Source organism: Borostomias antarcticus (assembly GCF_949987555.1).
Source record: "Borostomias antarcticus genome assembly, chromosome: 1".
NCBI lineage: Eukaryota > Metazoa > Chordata > Actinopteri > Stomiiformes > Stomiidae > Borostomias > Borostomias antarcticus.
Window position 1 is genome coordinate 46352352 of NC_140234.1, and position 17756 is coordinate 46370107.

At 42.0% G+C, this 17756-nt stretch overlaps 2 protein-coding genes across 2 annotated transcripts in view; one reads left to right on the forward strand and one right to left on the reverse strand.

Moving 5' to 3' along the window:
- Nucleotides 1-7743: 7743 nt before the first annotated feature.
- On the forward strand, nucleotides 7744-8862 carry LOC311315040 (ATP-sensitive inward rectifier potassium channel 1-like; the record flags this gene model as incomplete). Its single annotated transcript, XM_084445631.1, has 1 exon — nucleotides 7744-8862. The coding sequence occupies one exon, from the start codon at nucleotides 7744-7746 to the stop codon at nucleotides 8860-8862; it is 1119 nt and encodes a 372-aa protein (XP_084301757.1).
- A 3979-nt stretch (nucleotides 8863-12841) lies between these two features.
- The window catches only part of fli1 (Fli-1 proto-oncogene, ETS transcription factor), a gene marked incomplete at its 3' end in the record, with an annotated part of 22768 nt that continues 17853 nt past the window's right edge, over nucleotides 12842-17756 (reverse strand). Inside the window, exons 6-9 of the mRNA XM_084439570.1 lie at nucleotides 14317-14376; nucleotides 13873-13932; nucleotides 13675-13722; nucleotides 12842-13371 (exon numbers count right to left, since the gene is read on the reverse strand). Of these exons, the coding sequence (XP_084295696.1) occupies nucleotides 12842-13371; nucleotides 13675-13722; nucleotides 13873-13932; nucleotides 14317-14376 (698 nt within the window). The remainder of the gene's footprint in view (nucleotides 13372-13674; nucleotides 13723-13872; nucleotides 13933-14316; nucleotides 14377-17756) is intronic.

Consider the following 17756-nt stretch of genomic DNA (forward strand, 5'->3'; position numbering starts at 1 on the left):
CAAAACAAAACTTTGAGCAAAATGTTGCCCAAATGGCTAAAATGCTGCCTGAATAGGCAGGGAGGCATTTCGTTTTGACAGCTGGTAAGCTAGTATGTTGCACAGGAAATACTTTTTTGTTTTTCTGTATTTCATTATGAGTACATAGGAGTTATAATACTTCCCATTGACCACATCTGCTCACAAATGTACTGTACATTATGTGGACACAAATAATATGAACGTATCTACCTGTATCTATGTGAGATGTATCAACTTAATACTATTGGGCGAGAAGAGATCAGAGCTGAGAGCAACAGAAACTACAGTATAGCTGAATCCCAAATTGCGCACTTAGGCGAAAGTGCAGAGCACTCGCGGCCTTGTGGCCTTACATGCGCTCTGGCCCTTCCAGCTGACGTCAATTAAGTTCTCAGGCCGCAAGTGCGAGGGGCCACAAGGGTGGTTTGCGCACTCAGATTGGGATTCAGCTTCTTTTGTAGGTTGTGTGCCTTCAAACCAGTAGGTTTAGTATTCGAGGCCAGGAAAGTGCAACAGTTAAAGTCATTATTGTTTCTTGTATTATAGTGATAGTGTTTTGTGTTTTTTGTTACTTTGTAAATGATGTATATAGTTTAAAAAAAAAAGTCAAAGTCAAAGTGTATCTTTTCTTGAGGTTTTATTGTACCTTAGGCTAAATGGGCTCTGATAGCCTAGGGAGAAAAAGAGAGGGCGAGAGAGACCTTGCTGCTCTCTCATCTCTCAATCACTGTCTATTGATTTTGTCTACTTACACATTCATGCACATAATGATGAAATGCATTCATGGGCGGAGGTCTGTGCTCTCCGAGCACCCTTTCTAGTTGTGAATGCAATCTGAAGTAGTTTTGTCCACAACAGAAGACGCCAGTGAAGTAAATCCACTCAAGATGGAAGAAAGGAAATGAGTTTGTAGAGCTTTAATTTAATATCCCTTTTCCAAACTGTGTTCTTACCACCTTTTAGTGTCACATTACATTCTTAGAAAATTACACTGCCACCCCGAGTGTACACAGGCCACTGCTCCGCTCACACAGAGGAGGGAGAGAATGGATGGGCTCAAGTGACAGGAATTGATTTGAAGCTTTTGAGAGGATCTAATTTAGGTCTTTCCTTTCACTTCTGCGTAATTACTTTCTCCATGCTAGATGGCGGCTTAATCATAGAGGATTCTTTTGCGGGGTGAGTGATGTGCCAAGGGAAGGCAGGAGCCCAGTACCAGTAAGGTGACCTTTCTCTGCTGCATTTAGAGAGGACAGGACACCGAATGTCCAGTCTCTGTGGGACATTTGGAGCCTTGCAGTATGAGAATAACAGTAGCTTTCACTGTATGTTGGGTGTAGTGTGTGCATGCTTTTGAAGCCAATCAGCAGGAATACTAATGGACTAGACTCCATCACCGCCTTGGAAGAACAATAGCCTTCTCAATTCTTGATTGGAAATCATGGGTTGATGAACAGCAACAATAACAATCTTGAGGAGCAGAGTCCGAACACATGATAATGAAAAAAATGAAGAACCACACTCACAAATATAACTTGGTGTAGTTGTTTTTTAAGCACAATGTGTAATGTATGCTGCATTATAAAGACTAAAAGTGACAGGTGTGAGTGTGAGCTTTCCTGTTTTCATTAACAAGTGTAGGGTCTACTATGACTAGAAAATGCCTGCACACAAGTGTCACAAGTCTTGTTGCCTCTGTTGCCCTTCCTTGGTCTGATACAAGCCTGAGAGCCAAGGTAGAACTAGAATAGCATAGGTAGCCCATCTGGCAGCACCGCTGCATGCACAAATCCTAAGTGAATTACAATGACAAAAGCCTTGCTTTTTCTAAACATTGCCAACTCTAGATTTGCACTGATGCATTCAGACAATGGCACATTGTGGTGCAAATACATAGTTTGAGAAGGAGTGCTCTATTTCCGTTATCACAGGCGATGTGTACTTTCTGAGCACATTCTGACTTGCCATGTCAGACAATGCTTGGCATTTGAGGGCCAAACGTTTGACTCGGGGCCCAGAGAGACAGATGGATGAAGAATATGAATGCTCTGCAGCACGATGACTCAGCTCGACGTCTCTCATCCCTGTAGAAAAACTGAAAAAATAAACTATTCAGAGCAAACGAGCCGAGTGTGTTGTATAACTGCGCATTCAAGTGCCCTGTTAGCTATGCAACCATTTCTGAATCGTACATGAAAAAGGAAAACATTGCTAATGAAAGTTTTTAGATTAGATTCAAACTTGAATTAATTGTTAATCTTTTTTGAATGCCCAAGGGCAGACTGTGCTCAACATGGACAAATTACGTTATGGTATTCTGATAACAACCCAAAACTTGATAGGTTATGATGAATATGTTGATTTTAATTGATGAGTCTCAACTTCTCGTCCTACTGATTGAAGACAGCTATACTGTAGAAACTGCCATTGTTCTGTTGAGTTGTCTAATTGATTGACATTGATTGATTGAGTGATTGACTACCACTGTTAATGATCACTCGGGAGTAACCACACATCCTTGTTTCTTATTAGACTTTTCAGAGAAGGTTTTGAATCCAAAATTTACCAGTGACGAAAGTATGTGGGTACAGTAGATCAAAGCTACTAAAGAAGCCGAGTATCCTGGAGAACTTTGTTAGCTCAAAGGTCAAATTAAGACATGTGGTGCTCATATTAATCCTGTCTCACATTAAATGTTGTATTTATTTATTCATTTATTTATTTGTTTGTTAAATACATATAACAAAATAGCACACCCATTCTAACCACATATCCACCTCTCAAAAACAATCAAAATAAATAAAATGTTGGCCTGCTTTTGCTTTTTAACTGCTGAGATGGCATTCCATATTATCATCAGTATTCTGAGAACAACAAACAAACATGATAGGTTATGAAGAATTTGAATTTAATTGATAACGGTCTCAACTCGTGAATTTCTCACTTTTCAGTTAATCACCTTGATCCCCTTGATAAACAACGTGCTCAACTAGCTGAAGACAGATACTGCCAGTGTCTGTTGAATACTCTGATTATGAATTGATTAATGATCACTCAGGAGAGACCACACCTTTTTTTTCTTTTTTTATTTAACCAGATTAGTCTCAGTGAGATTAAAAATCTTTTTAAAGATTTTTGCAAGAGAGACCTGGACCAGAAACAGTACAAAGTTACAGACACACATTACAACACAACACATTGCATCTAGGCCCTTGTTTCTTACTAGGCTTTTCAGAGAAGGTTTTGAATCCAGAATGGCCCATTAATAAGAGTGAGTAGATCAGAGCTACAGTGCTAAAGGACATGTCAAAGATGAGTATATTATGGTGCTCATATGAATTCCCTATCTCACTTGAAAAGTTTTTTTTGTATTATACATGTAACAAAAGATCACTCCCTTTCTAACCACTTACCCTGTATCCACCTCTCATAAACAATCAAAATAAATCATATGTTGACCCTGGTGGATATCCTATATCGAAACATGACTATTTCATGAAACAAATAGCAAGTTCTCAGGTAGAGCACTTATTTATTTATTTTTATGACAGGAGTGTGCTAAAACACAATGGAAACACACATAGACTGTCCCTCTACAGAATATAAGAAAGGAGATGTAAGGTAATACTAGCTTTTTCATCAGTTTTACTGGACACAAAAGAGGTGAAAAATGACTCGCACTATTCTCACCTTCTCTTTCCCCTCAGTTATCCCATACACGCCCCATGAATGGAGCTAATTCCAATGCTGCCCAGGCGAGCTATCTGTTTTGATCTAGGACATGGTGTCTTTTATCCCTTTTCTCTGTTGGACCTTCATCGGCTAACCTGTTTAGGTTCCTTGGTCCTCTTTTCATTCAGAGGTGGGATGAAAGCACACACTGTCACCTCTAAATGAGGAGACGTGAAAGTATGAGACAGCACCGTGGTATTAGAGAGAAGAGAGGGAAGGTACAGGCAGAGTACTTGCAAGAGGGAAGATACTGTACATGATCTTGGCAGTATTGTGGTTTGACAGACGGTGACAAGAGCAGATACAGCCTGTCTGTCTTGAAAACATTTCTCTATGCAACCATAATTGATGGATTCAGACCTCTCGGCTTTCTGCTGTACCTCCAGTAAAATACCCTTCCAGCCATTCACCAAATATCAAAGCATGTCTTTATTTTCCCCATCAGCACGTGATAGGTGTGTACAGTAAACAGGGCCACGCCGACTCCTTTTGATCTAGATGTTGAGAGCTGCATGTGCTCCAGACACACAGGTTAGTGGTGGGGAACAGCATGGCCCTACTGTAGGTGCCAGCTCCATGTAGGGTAAACACATACCCACGTAATAGTTTAGTATGATTGTGTTGGTGTAAACATCCATTGAATTGATTCGATTTGTACAGTTGTGTGGGTGGGTGTAAACATTACCTGAATTGGTTGACGACCCACAGTGTGGAGGGTTATAAAGGCACACCAACCTGCAGCTTAGGAAAGCACGCCCACAGCACTGGTACCTTCAGTCTGAACGAGAGAGAGAGCTGCAGAGAGTCAAGCCAAGGAGCTACAGTACACAACTTTGGATTTACACATAGTTTCTGCTGAGAAAGGTAAATTCAATTTGAGTAATGATTTTTTTCTTCAGTAGCTGGACAACAGTGATTGTATTTGACCATCCATCTTTGCCACATTTCCTCACTCTGAGGCCATAGCAAGGTTGTAATGTTGCTCTGTTTTAGAATGAAAAATGCATTTCAACTTGACATTAGACTTATGCCATGTTTGTCTATGAGAAGTGTTTCATTGCAAATTATGAGGGGAAGTGATGCATTCTGCAAGCAAATACTAGTAATATGAATAGATGACTCTGCTTCTGCTTCAATTTTGTATGCTAGTCCATAGGTTGTGGTCTTGAGAATTTCTGTTGTTTTCAGCATTAAAGTATATGACCTAGAAAGGGAAAAACATGGTATATGAGTGATTTAGGTAGTTTCTCTCCTTTACGGAAGATAAACATCTAGGCCACTTTGTTCTTTAGCGGGATAACGTTATTTTATTAGTTGTAACATTGAAATGTTTCAAGGTTAAGTCATAATATAGCAATGAGTCATCAAGTGAAAGATTGATTGATGAGACATCAAATTTACATTATTAGATAAGCTTGAATTACAATAGGCATAGACCTAATATCAGTGATGGATAATTACAAATTCCATTGGAAAATAAATCTCATAGGATTGCTTGTAGCGACGTAACATTGCAATTTAATCCATTAATTTCTAACTGAAGACCTTTTGTCAAACATCAGGACAAGTAAAGCTAAAGTGAGAGATCAGTGTCAAGGTGTCAAGGCTTTGGTTGGGATCAAACAACCTGATCGCATGAAAAAAAGACCAATATTCTCAGATTATTTTGATGCTAAAAAATGACTCATGCTACTGTTTGAGAAAAGTTTATACATAAACCACTCAGTGTGATTATCGGCTTTCTTTTTGTGTAGTACAGGATGTCTCAAAGCTTTGAGTGGATGGAACAAAAACACAAGCTAACAGCACTGGTAATTTTGTACTTTCTACTCCCTAATAATTGTACCACCACCCTACGGAAAATGTTGCATGGCTTGACAAGAACAGAGGTCAGATTTATAGAGAAACTCCTATATACTGCTATTAATACTGCTAATCCTGTTAGTGGCCATCCATCAAACTCTTGTGAGCTAGGATATCAGTAGTAGACCGAACCAGAGATATAGGCAGTTTGTGTGAATATGTAGCTAATGATTCAACAAGAACTTTCTTTCTATAATTACTTTGGGTCTTAAGTATGGCATGCGCCCAGGATTAAAGCATTTCTGTGAGGATTATATTGTGATGCCTGACAACTAGTAGGCCATACTTCCCTTACAGCAACAGTAAGATTGTTGATTCAGGTAGATGAACTCAGAATAATTCATAGAGGATTTAGTGCTTTATCAGATTGTTTAATCAGAATTATTTTGCAGCAAAAAGTGATTAGGCATTGTTGTGTTTAATGGATGTAATCTTGATCCAATTAAAGGCAAAATCTTGCTTTCAACTTTATAGTTTTTAGAATGTCTATCAGGATGATAAAGATTTTATCTGGGCAACAGGGACCTTGAACAGTAACAAACAAGCAATTATTCATCATGGACTTTTGCAATAATGAGACTTTTTTTAATAACTGCCTTAATTCGAGGTAGACATGTTAAGGTCAAATTATTTCCCTTTTTCAACACTGTTCTAAACCCGTCACTTTGTCCACATTGTGTCATGTTACAGCCTTATTCCAAATTGGATTAAATTATTTTTTTCCTCACAATTCTACATACAATACCCCAATATTTATCTTTTTTTTGTTGTTGTTTAGAATGTGATATTTGAGTGCTAATGTATTTTTTTTTTAAACAACGAAATATCACATGTAGGCTACATAAGTATTCTTTGCTATGACACTCAAAATTGAGCTCAGGTGCATCCTGTTTCCACTGGCAATCCTTGAGATGTTTCTACAACTTGACTGGAGTCCACCTGTGGTAAATTCAATTGATTGGACATGATAGGCCCTGTGCACCAGCTCCACTACTTCCTGAAAGTCACTTGGCATCTTTATTTCCTGTCCTATATGATTGGATTAAGTGATTAATCAGGTGTGCGCTGGGTCTGCCGCACACCTGATTAATTACTTAATCCAATCATATAGGACAGGAAATCTAGATGCCAAGTGACTTTCAGGAAGTAGTGGAGCTGGTGCACAGGGCCTATTTGGAAAGGCACACACCTGTCTATATAAGGTCCCACCGTTGACAGTGCATGTCAGAGCACAAACCAAGCCATGTCAAAGGAATTAGATCGGTAGACTGCCGAGACAGGATTGTATCGAGGCACAGATAGGGGGAAGGGCACAAAACAATTCTGCAGCATTAAAGGTCCCAATGAGCACAGTCGTCAACTGGACATGTTTTGTTTGCTAGTAGGTGGTATTCATTCTGTTCACAACAACCCGATGGGCAGCCAGGCGAAATAGCTCCAGGGGACCTGGTCCCAGGCGAGTTGAACAGCTGTCCACCCAGAGACGGGATCTCTCGTTCCGGCCTGCAGTTTGCGGCTAACCTGCCGAGCTCGAAACAGAATGAATACCACCTACTAGCAAACAAAACATGTTCAGTCACAATTATACTGTTAAAACTAAGACGCCTGGATATTTATTTTTTTTCCAATGGATATATTTGACGAAAGTAGATTAATAAGCAAGCCGCTTTTCATCGCTAACTCAGAGCAGGGAGAGAACATGAACCCAATCTGTTCATGGACTACAAGAGCGCGTCATTGATACCTTTGACTGCATGTCAAAGGTATCAGTGACGCGTTTTTTTCAAAGATGCGTCAATAGGGCTTCACTTTACGAGCAGTCAGTGAATGGAGTGACCCTATCCAGTTCTATTAATACATCCATGCTAACGACGACGAACGTTGCTGACTAACTGCTAGCAGCAGTGCTAGTGCTTGCAGCCGGTAGCATTTCTGTAGGACCCCCAGCCCCCACAGTCATTCCAGAGAATCTGTAATTTTGACACATTTAGAGGCATCCCCTGCCGGATGCACTGTAACTGAATCCATTAGGTGTACTGTACAGGAAATACAATAGCCTATAGCCAATAGTCAAAGATGACTGACTGTCCAATAAAAACTATTATTTCCTCTCACAGATCCTAAAACATGTTTGGGTTCCTGCGGAATCGCCTCCGGGACCACCTGGCAGAGCGGAGAATTTGCAAGAGCCGCCTTGTGACCAAGGACGGCCGTTGCAACATTGAATTTGGCAACATAAAGTACAGCAACCACTTCGCCTTGCTCGCAGATTTCTGGACGACCTTCGTGGAGATCCGCTGGCGCTTTGTACTGTTCTTCTTCATTGCCTCCTTCACGTTGAGCTGGTTTATCTTCGGCCTGCTGTGGTACTGGATCGCCCGCAGTAACAGAGACCTGGTGTGGCAAAACCCTCCTGAAGACCACACTCGATGTGTGGACAATGTCTACGGACTGACCACTGCCTTCCTCTACTCTCTAGAAACGCAAACCACTATTGGCTACGGTGGACGGGCCATAACACCTGTCTGCCCTGGTGCCGTGGCTCTCATCATTATACAGTCACTGATCGGAGCCATAATCAACTGCTTCATGTGTGGAGTCATCCTAGCCAAAATTTCCATGCCTAAGAAGAGGGCCAAGACCATCACCTTCACAGACACGGCAGTCATCTGTCCAAAGAAGGGCACCCTTTGCCTGTCGATCAGGGTGGCCAATCTCCGCAAGACCCTGATGATCGGGAGCCAGATCTATGGCAAGCTGTTGAGGACGACCATCACACCTGAGGGGGAGACTATCATCATGGACCAAGTGAACATTGACTTTGCGATGGATGCCGGCAAAGACAACCTCTTCTTTGTGTGCCCCCTGACGCTGTACCACGTGATCGACAAGACCAGCCCTTTCTTCGAGATGGCGGTGGACACCCTCCACAAACAGGAGTTTGAGCTGGTGGTCTTCCTGGATGGCACAGCTGAGTCCACAAGCTCTGCCTGCCAGGTGAGGACGTCTTTCATCCCCCAGGAGATTATGTGGGGCTACAACTTCCTACCCATCATCTCCCGCAGCAAAGAGGGCAAGTACAGGGTTGACTTCTCTAACTTCTCCAAGGTGAAGCCCGTGGCTACTGCACACTGCGCCTACTGCTTCCACAACATCAAGGGCCACCATCACCATTCCAGGATGGGCATTGACAACCAAGGCTTTGAAGTGATTGATATTGAACAGCCTAATGTCACCAAGTTGTGAAACATTTTTGCTACCTATTATGTAGCCTTAAAGACAACAGAAAGTTGGGACAAAGCTCACCTCTCACAGAGATCTTACAGATGGTCTCTTTGACCATGGGGATGGAGGATTGAGAGAACACAGAGCGTTTATTGAATTAAGATGAAGTAAAAAGATCTAGCCGCTGTTATATTCTTGAGAGTAAATTATATTATTTTTCATATTCATAAATTGCATTATATGGATAAGATCACCTATGCTAACAAACTTATACAAATGTATTGCTTCTTTAAAAGTATGACTTACTTGGCTCCATGAGAAATAAAACAGGGTAGCCTAATGGGTTATCCTTAAACTGATAACAGTATACTGAGAAGCATGGTTAAAAGAAAATACATATATTATGGTTGCCTTACCTCACAATACCTCAAAGGACCCGTTTGAAATGTTGCTGACATGAAAGAAAAAGAGAGTCTGTTTAGTAATTCACACTGTGATAAGTTTTTTTTTTTTTAAGACCAAGGCACTAACAAAAGATTAGGCTTTTGCCTATATTCTTAAGTAATGCATTTTACAAGTGATTTATATACTGTATTTAAATAGGTGATTTATTTGTCTACTTTTTGATCTGACATGGCAAAGAGCATAACACTCAGGAAAACACATCAGTTATCAATTACTAGTAGCGTAATATATTGTATGAAAATCAATATTCGTAGAATGTACTGTTGAACAGTATTTTTGTCTCAGGGGAACATATAAAATAAAGGATATTTTTGCATTCAAAAGAATTTCAATTAGTGATTATTCACTGCCTTAATCGAGTAAGAAGAGCATCAGATAACGAATAGACAGAGATGAAAAGTGCCACCCCCATGATACCATTCATCCACAAACAAAGGTATGTTATGACAGCAAACCAAGTGCAATCTGTTCTTATGTTGTTATCTACAGTACCACTTTAGGTCGCGCACAATTTTGCCATGCGATGGCGGCAAGGAAACAATGTGATATTTGCGATGCCTGTGATAATGCATAGATCAAGTGGAATTGGCTTGTTGATCAGAGCCTATGAATGAACAATAATAAATGAAATACATTTGGATGATATATTTTTCATAATGTGATATAAATATAATTCATTCATGGGCCTAATGTAGATTTGGACAGATCCAATATTCATAATGGACTCTCTCTCTCTCTCTCTCTCTCTCTCTCTCCCTCTCTCACACACACACACACACACACAGTTGTTTTCCTCTGACCCAACTGCAGCAGAAGGTGATGCAGAGGAAAGCGTTCATCAGTTACTGTAAACACAAAGTCCAGAAATAGTGGCTGGCAACAAGGACTGACTGCCCCCAATGTACCTACTTCAAACAGAGGCTGAGGAGGTCACCACACAGCCTTGTTTAAGGCGCTGACTCAAAATACTCCCAATAGATCTACTGTATAAATATGTTTGTGTTGCAACTGCCTGCGCTGATGGCTGTGGAGGTATTGCATCATAGCATAGACAGTAAATAGACAAACAGGAGATGATAGTTTCATATGTAAAAACATTTATTTTGTCACATTTTTCCTATACAAAAGCCCTTTTTCAAAAGGTATTAATACATTGCAGGAATGACAATAATAATACAATGGATAATTGCAAAATTATATATATATATACTATATATATATATATTTGATATCCAAAATACATTGCATATACGATGTAGCACAATTCCCCTTTCATTGAATATGAATGCTTGTGAGAGGTGGAGGTAAAGGGTACATATTTTTGATTATTGCTCGTTATTTTTATGCTACACATTAAACGTTCCCTTTGGATTACACGTCTTAAGCAATGGAACTTCAGGAGAAGCTGGCTGTGAATTCAGTTTGCCTGTGCCTTTTCTGCATACTATTAGGGGGGGTTGAGGACACAGACAAGAGCTGCAAATTCTAGAGGTTTGGCTTAATGATAGACATGAAAACATTGTGTATTCCAAAATGTAAAACAATCATCATCATCATCATCATCATCATGGTATGGTATATAGATGAAAAGATTGACAATAAGTAGGCTATTGGTTTATGACTAAAACAGATTTTTGTTCATAGGCCTTAACTATTTACTGCAAGGCAGTGAGGACTTTACAAACTGAATTTCAGAAATAATAATACAAAAAAAACATGTAAAAATGTATTGCCCAAATGTACAGATAAAAACGCTTAAAATGTTGAACATACTACATATCAGAGACGGACTTAAACATGTTTGCATTTTTGACCGAGGTCAACTCGTATTAATTCTCTTGACTTTTTAATACTGTGTCACATATGAAAATAACTCTGCATAATTTATACAGTAAGTTGCTTTAATGCCTAGTTGACCGCTGTTTACAAAATAATAGAAAATAGGTCTGACGAACGCACAGCATTCGCGAATCTGAGGATTTCTGTTTTCATCCTGTCTTACTTTGCTGGTTTTGTTTTTTGTCTAATAAACCATTTATACCTAAGAATTACTTTATTTTCATGTGTCCAATTTCAGCTGTTTAAAAAAAAACTTTTGACAAAGTTTTTAACACCTGAAAATTATTCTGTTTTGGTACTGTCTTGTGAGGGTCAGATCCTAACATGAGATCTGCTGGTCTAAAATAAGTTTGTGGCAGAATTCCATGCATGCTGATCTCAAACATCAAAATCTCAAATCTAGATCCTGACCTGAATGCATACATACTGAGAGTTATGAAATTACATTAGTTAGTCCTAAATCACGCTACTGTGTTGACCTCTGGACCTGACTGGCCTGGTTAGAAGAGGGGGAGACCACAGTGTGTTTCCCCTCCTAGAGACAACTGGGATTGTCAAATGAAAGTGATTGTCCACCTCAAAATCTAAGTTTGCTAGGTATTTTCACACCTCAATGCGTATTTGTGTTGTGGCGATTCAATGATTGTGTAGATCCAGCTCTATGTCTCAACCCAAATCAGGAAATTACAGAATATACACATTCTTCAGAATCATTGTCTTAGGCCAGCAGATGGAACCACATAATATGTATGGGATGTTGATCCATTTCTTTGTTAGACTATGTTTCAGGTAAACTGACAACGTCTTACTAAGCTTTATTTTGAGGTGACCTTTCCCTTTAAATGTGTTCCATGGACCAGAAGACATTCACATTAATACTGACTTGGTCCAGCAAAACATCTGGGGATTGCACGGCTGTAGACAAACAGCATTGCAAACAACAACAACAACAACAACAAGAACAGCCAACTGGTGTGTGGCCCCCTGAAAACATACAGCGCTTCCAACTCTGGTCTCTAACACTCCTACTTCCAGTTCGGAGGATAAGTTCATTGTGAATGGCATATTCCAGTTGCCAAATCTCATTCAGTGCTAAGAGGTCCTTCTCTTTGGAGCCCCCCTCCCAACAATTCCAGAAGTAACTCTCCACACACATTTAGGGACGGCTAGACAGAGGACAGAACAACAGAGAGACAGTATGGATCTAAGAGCTTAGCCACGGACTGGACTAAGGAAAAGGCACATGCTTTTCAGTATGTAGGGATTCATTGAGACCCAAAGAGAAATAGGCCCATGTCTGGGAATGGGACACACAGTGAGTGTGAAGGCAGAGAGCCTGCGCCGACTCTCGGCCCTGTGGCTGAGTCTCTGTGGGTAACTGCGTCAAGTTTTGAAGGCACAATAACTGGCCCTTTGGTGCAGCTTTTAGGGGAAAGAAAGGCACAGAAAACACATCACAGACATGAACAAACAGCTGCTTGCTTGGAAGTAAGTAGTATTCCATTTGGACCGTAGCATCCAGTTGCTTCTTTAATAATACTTTGTTTTTATCCTTCAATTTTGCTATTTAAGAGCAGAATTTCATGAGAAGAGATTCCTTCAGTCTGTTGGTATGGTTTCATCGTGAGTGCAGGTCAGCAATGGTGGATTTGGTTGTAGGAAAGCAGAGAGGGGGAATGGACAGTGAGGAAGGTATTTAATAGTAACTGCCCAGGTGGGAAGGGACATGGGAGTTGGGGTGGCGAGGCACGCTGGGGTTGGGGTAGATCCCACCCGTGGGGGAACTCCAGTAAGGAGCGGTGGGTCCGAAGAAGTTGGAGGAGGTGACGGGCATGGAGGCGGGATGCGGGGACACGAAGTTGACCTTCTGTTGGTGGGCATGGTAGGAGGGCACGTAGGCCAGGTCCGAGGGGTACTTGTACATGGAGGACTCAGTGGGGTGGGGCTGCAGGGCCTGGGCGATGCCGTGGAAGTCGAACTTGTAGGCGTAGCGCTTGCCGTGCACCTTGGTCATGATGTTCTTGTCGTAGTAGTAGCGCAGTGCGCGGCTCAGCTTGTCGTAGTTCATGTTGGGCTTGCTCTTGCGCTCGCCCCAGCGCCGCGCCACCTCGTCCGGGTCGGTCATCTTGAACTCGCCGTTGGTGCCCTCCCAGGTGATGCAGCCGGCGTTGGCGCTGTCCGACAGCAGCTCCAACAGGAACTGCCACAGCTGGATCTGACCCGAGCCTGAGGGGGACAAACGCAAACTCAGGGAGGTCATATAACCCGCTTATATAGCTCACAGAACAATAGCAAAGTCACTTGACTTTTTATACATGTTTTTACAACAAAAAAAAGAACTAAATATACCATTATCATATCTCATAGTTTCTCAAGTGTATACAGAAGCAAAGATACACTACATCCCTGTGTTTTAAGATGCCTCAAACACACAGCAAAGTAAGCTGCCGGCATGCAGCAGTGTTCATGACATTTGATAGACATATGAAACATATCTTCCCCCACTTCACCCTTCCCTGCTACCCTTACCTGGGTTGGCCAGTCGGCTGCTGGTGGGACCCAGGATCTGGTAAGGATCTGTGGGGAGAGGGGAACGGTTCGTGTCAGTCTATATACAGTACCCATCTCTGTGGTGAGAGTGGTCAGACCTGTGGTGCCCACCCCCCCCACCTTTCGGAGCAGTATATACACTGGACAGAAGGAATGAGCAGTCCAAAAACGTAATACCTGGCTGAGGCCTGGACTGCTCAGCGGACTTGGACACGCTCTGTGTGACCACCGACGAGCCTGCAGAGGGAGAGGTTAGGGGAGGGAAGGGAAAAAAGAGAAAATCAGCCATGGATAACCAAGCTACACAGCACGTCAGGGGCGCTCCAAAGAAAACAGGGCAGTAGCTAGCGGCCACTCTAAGTGCTTTAAGCGTCTGGTATTCGGGGGCTGACGACTGAGGTTTTGATCATTGGTGGTCTGGCCTTAGCGTGCTGGGAGTGTGTGTGTGTGTGTGTGTGTGTGTGTGTGTGTGTGTGTGTGTGTGTGTGGACTGCTCAAACCTCTCTCTGTGATGCAGGGCTGAGTGCATGCAATGACAGAGAGCAAGCCCCACTGGTCATTTGGTTAGCTAGCAGTTAGCTTCCGTACCTGTCTGTAAGTACGAGCGCGCACACTGCTCACCTTTGCTGCTGTGCATGTTGTTTGACCATCCTGTTCGCCGTACAGCATCATATGAAGGGTCTGAGAGGAGGATGAATAGAGAAAGAGGGAATCAGCAACATGTCACAAACAAACATTCACACCGGGGTCCAAATACTATTTGAAATCCCTTTCAATTACCATTAAATGATTTCAATGGTATTTTGACCCGTGTCTGGAAACGTTATAGTGTTTTAGGTATCTCTAAAATACACTTTATTCTGTCAGCGCTTTCATTCGTAAACATGCTGTTATATCCAACATGCTGTTATATCCACCATTGTCAAGGTCATCATTGGAGAGTGCGGCTCAGTTTGAGATGAAGCTCTGACTGTTCTTGGCTGAGCGCCCTGTCGTCTGACTGGTCTCTCTCCAACTGCAATCCCATTTCCGGAGAAGAACCTTATTTGATCAGATTGTCACGGAAATGAGGAGAGAGAATGATGCCAAGAGAAAGATATATAAAGCCCGGCCTATGTCAGTACTGTCCAGGAAACCGGATGGGTGGCATGGTTTTGCTATTCTTGCACTTTGCCTTCAGCACTAGATTATGCTCTTAGTCACTTGTTTTAGAAAGAAGATGAACTTGTGAGTTCTGGCAAGTAGAAGTACTTTGGCTTTTCCTACGTTAAATGCAATTGCTTTGGATAAAAGCGTCAGCTAAGTGACTGTAATGTATTGTATTGTAATGTGGTTTTGTTGGCATGCAGCAATGTTTTGCGATAAAAGGTAGTTTCCGGAGCAGGTTGCAACATGCTGACCACAAAAATAGAGCCAAAACTGCAACCAAGTTGGAAACTATTGTCTTTGTTGTTTGTGAAGTTAAGTGTGATTGAATGTGGTGTGGGAACAGGAAATGCTACTGTTCCAATCAATCATCCTGACACGCATAGCTACGGTGGATATAACAAAAGGATGAATATTTTCTCCACCAGGGCATCAAAAGCTCCCCTGTGTGTTCCCATGTAAATTGAAAGTAAACCAATTGTCAGAAAGACCAAGGAGCTGTGTTTGTGAGGTAGGATGGGAGCAGGCCGCATAGGGTCTGTCTTCAAGCCTGCTATTATGAAGGGGAAGGAAGTGGAACAGGTCTCTCACTTTAAATATCTGGGAACAATCATTGACAATAAAGTCACCTGTCAGACCAGCGCAGACTACATTCATAAAGAGGTAAGGCAGCGTCTCTCTCTCCTCAGGAAACTGAGGAGCTTCAACGCCAGCAAACACACCCTGACCTTGGTCTACAGGTCACAGGTCTACAGGTCACTCATTGAGTGTTCTCACCTTTAACATCGTCTCCTGGTATTGAAACCTCTGAACAAGCTGACTCAGGTAGTGAACTAGGCCTGCACGATTACCGAAGACAGAAAATTGCAACTCCAGAACCTATAAAATCGGTCCATAACCAAAAAGCCACCCAGGTCTACCCACCCCCTCCACTCATCATTCCACATCTGACAGGAGACTCAAGGTCCCACTAGTAGAAATGTGTGCCCTCTGCTGTGGGACATAATACAAGTGCACAGTAAACATGTTGTCCCCCACCCATGATGCATATTCCTTTGTGGCAACGATGGAGTGGAAAGATGGAATTCCTTTTTGAATTAATATGATACACTACTAATCTATGACACCCCTAACATGTAAAACAATGAGTAAACAAGCCAGAAATCTTTTCTTTTATCTAAACTCTAGATTTGAAAAGTAGAAGTGTCCCTCGGTAGAATAGACTATACTTTTACTGAAATACATAGCATACTAGATTCAGTCTTCAAATCTTAGGGGCAAATTCACTAAAGTGGAATTGCGGCCGCTAATTGCACCATTACATTGCGCGTCAGTTGCTCCAGCTATGTGCTCCGTTGTAAAAACCTATTCACTAAAGACATTGCGCTAAAAATATCCCAGCGCAAACACGCCCATTCGGTGTTTGCGGCTGAGTGCAATTTGCTGCTGATATAGGAAATGACTATAAATACTGCGCATACAGCGCATACAACTCTTATGCATATTATTGGACGATGGCAGACAGAAAAAGAAAGATACGATTTTCAGACAGCGAACTTGAAGGCCTCACGGACGAGGTTCAAAAACATGTCTCACAGCTTTCCGCAAAAAATATCACGACTGCAGCAAAAAATCATATTTGGGTTTAATTTCCCAATCAGTCAGTGCCATTTGTGTGTGTAAACGCGGAAGACTGCAAACGGAGGTGGAATGATTTGAAGAGACGAACAAAGGAAAGATTGTCATTTTATGTTATGCAAGTTGCAGCACGATGATCTGGCATACTTTTGGGGGAGTGTATAACATTGCCCCACCGGTACGATCTAGCCATCTAAACGGCTTTTCAGGATTCCAAATGTGCACTCAATCACACCGCGCGTCCTGATGTGAGCCCAGTTGTACGCCGCCTCTCCAACGTTGGAAGGATTACGCACGGGAGTCATCATCCATGGCTGAAGATGATACCTGCCGTCACCTATGATACAAAAGCAAAATATTTTCAAGACCATTCAAATAAAAAAAATATTGTGTAGGCTATGTTTTTATTTATTTATACCTATATCGGCCCCCAGCCGTTCAATGAACAGCTATAGGGAATGCGCAGTTTCGCGTATAGACTATTATACGCACAGTTTCGCGCTATGTAGGCTATTATAAATAAGTATTATTCATTGGGGGAGCTTGGACTCGCTGGGGAAGGGTGGAGAGACGCATAGTCAACTGAGCCTCCCCAGACGCGACTTCATCCTCCAGTTGGCTGAAGAGCTGCGCGCTCTGGCGTCCAAACAGCTACCGCGGTGGTTCTAGTGTTAAATCAAAAAGTGACCTTCTTCTAAATATTCTCTCACGAACAACATGCCTGGCATTGCGATGCGAATTCGCCTCGCAACAATCACTGCTGCCATGATCAGCGGAAAGGCTGGCCGCGACACACCCCTTGCGCTTAAATACCACCACGTCTCTGAAAACGCAATTAATTTCACTTTAACTGCGTGAGGCAATTTGCGTCGTTCTTTGTGAATTGGGCGGGTTTTGCAATAATGTTCATTTGCATAGAAAGGGGAACATTCTCCGCCCATATTACCTAATTTAAATATCAGCTAATAACACCGGCGCAGAGAAACGCAATGACGAAGTCAACGCAGTTAACACCGTATTTCACCATTTGCGAGGGCTTTGTGAATAGCAAACATTATTTTTGACTTATTTGCACAGGCTTTGCGTCAGGAAAAGCTGCGCAATCCTTTAGTGAATTCGCCCCTTAATGTACTGGCAATTGGAAAAACAACTTATAACGAGTACTACTATGTGAGCTCTAGCCAGCTCATGTGGTTGATGATGCTGGTCAAGCTAAAAAGGCCTCTGGCTAGAATGGACTGTGCCTTCACTGAGACACAGTTTTTGTGAAGAAAGCA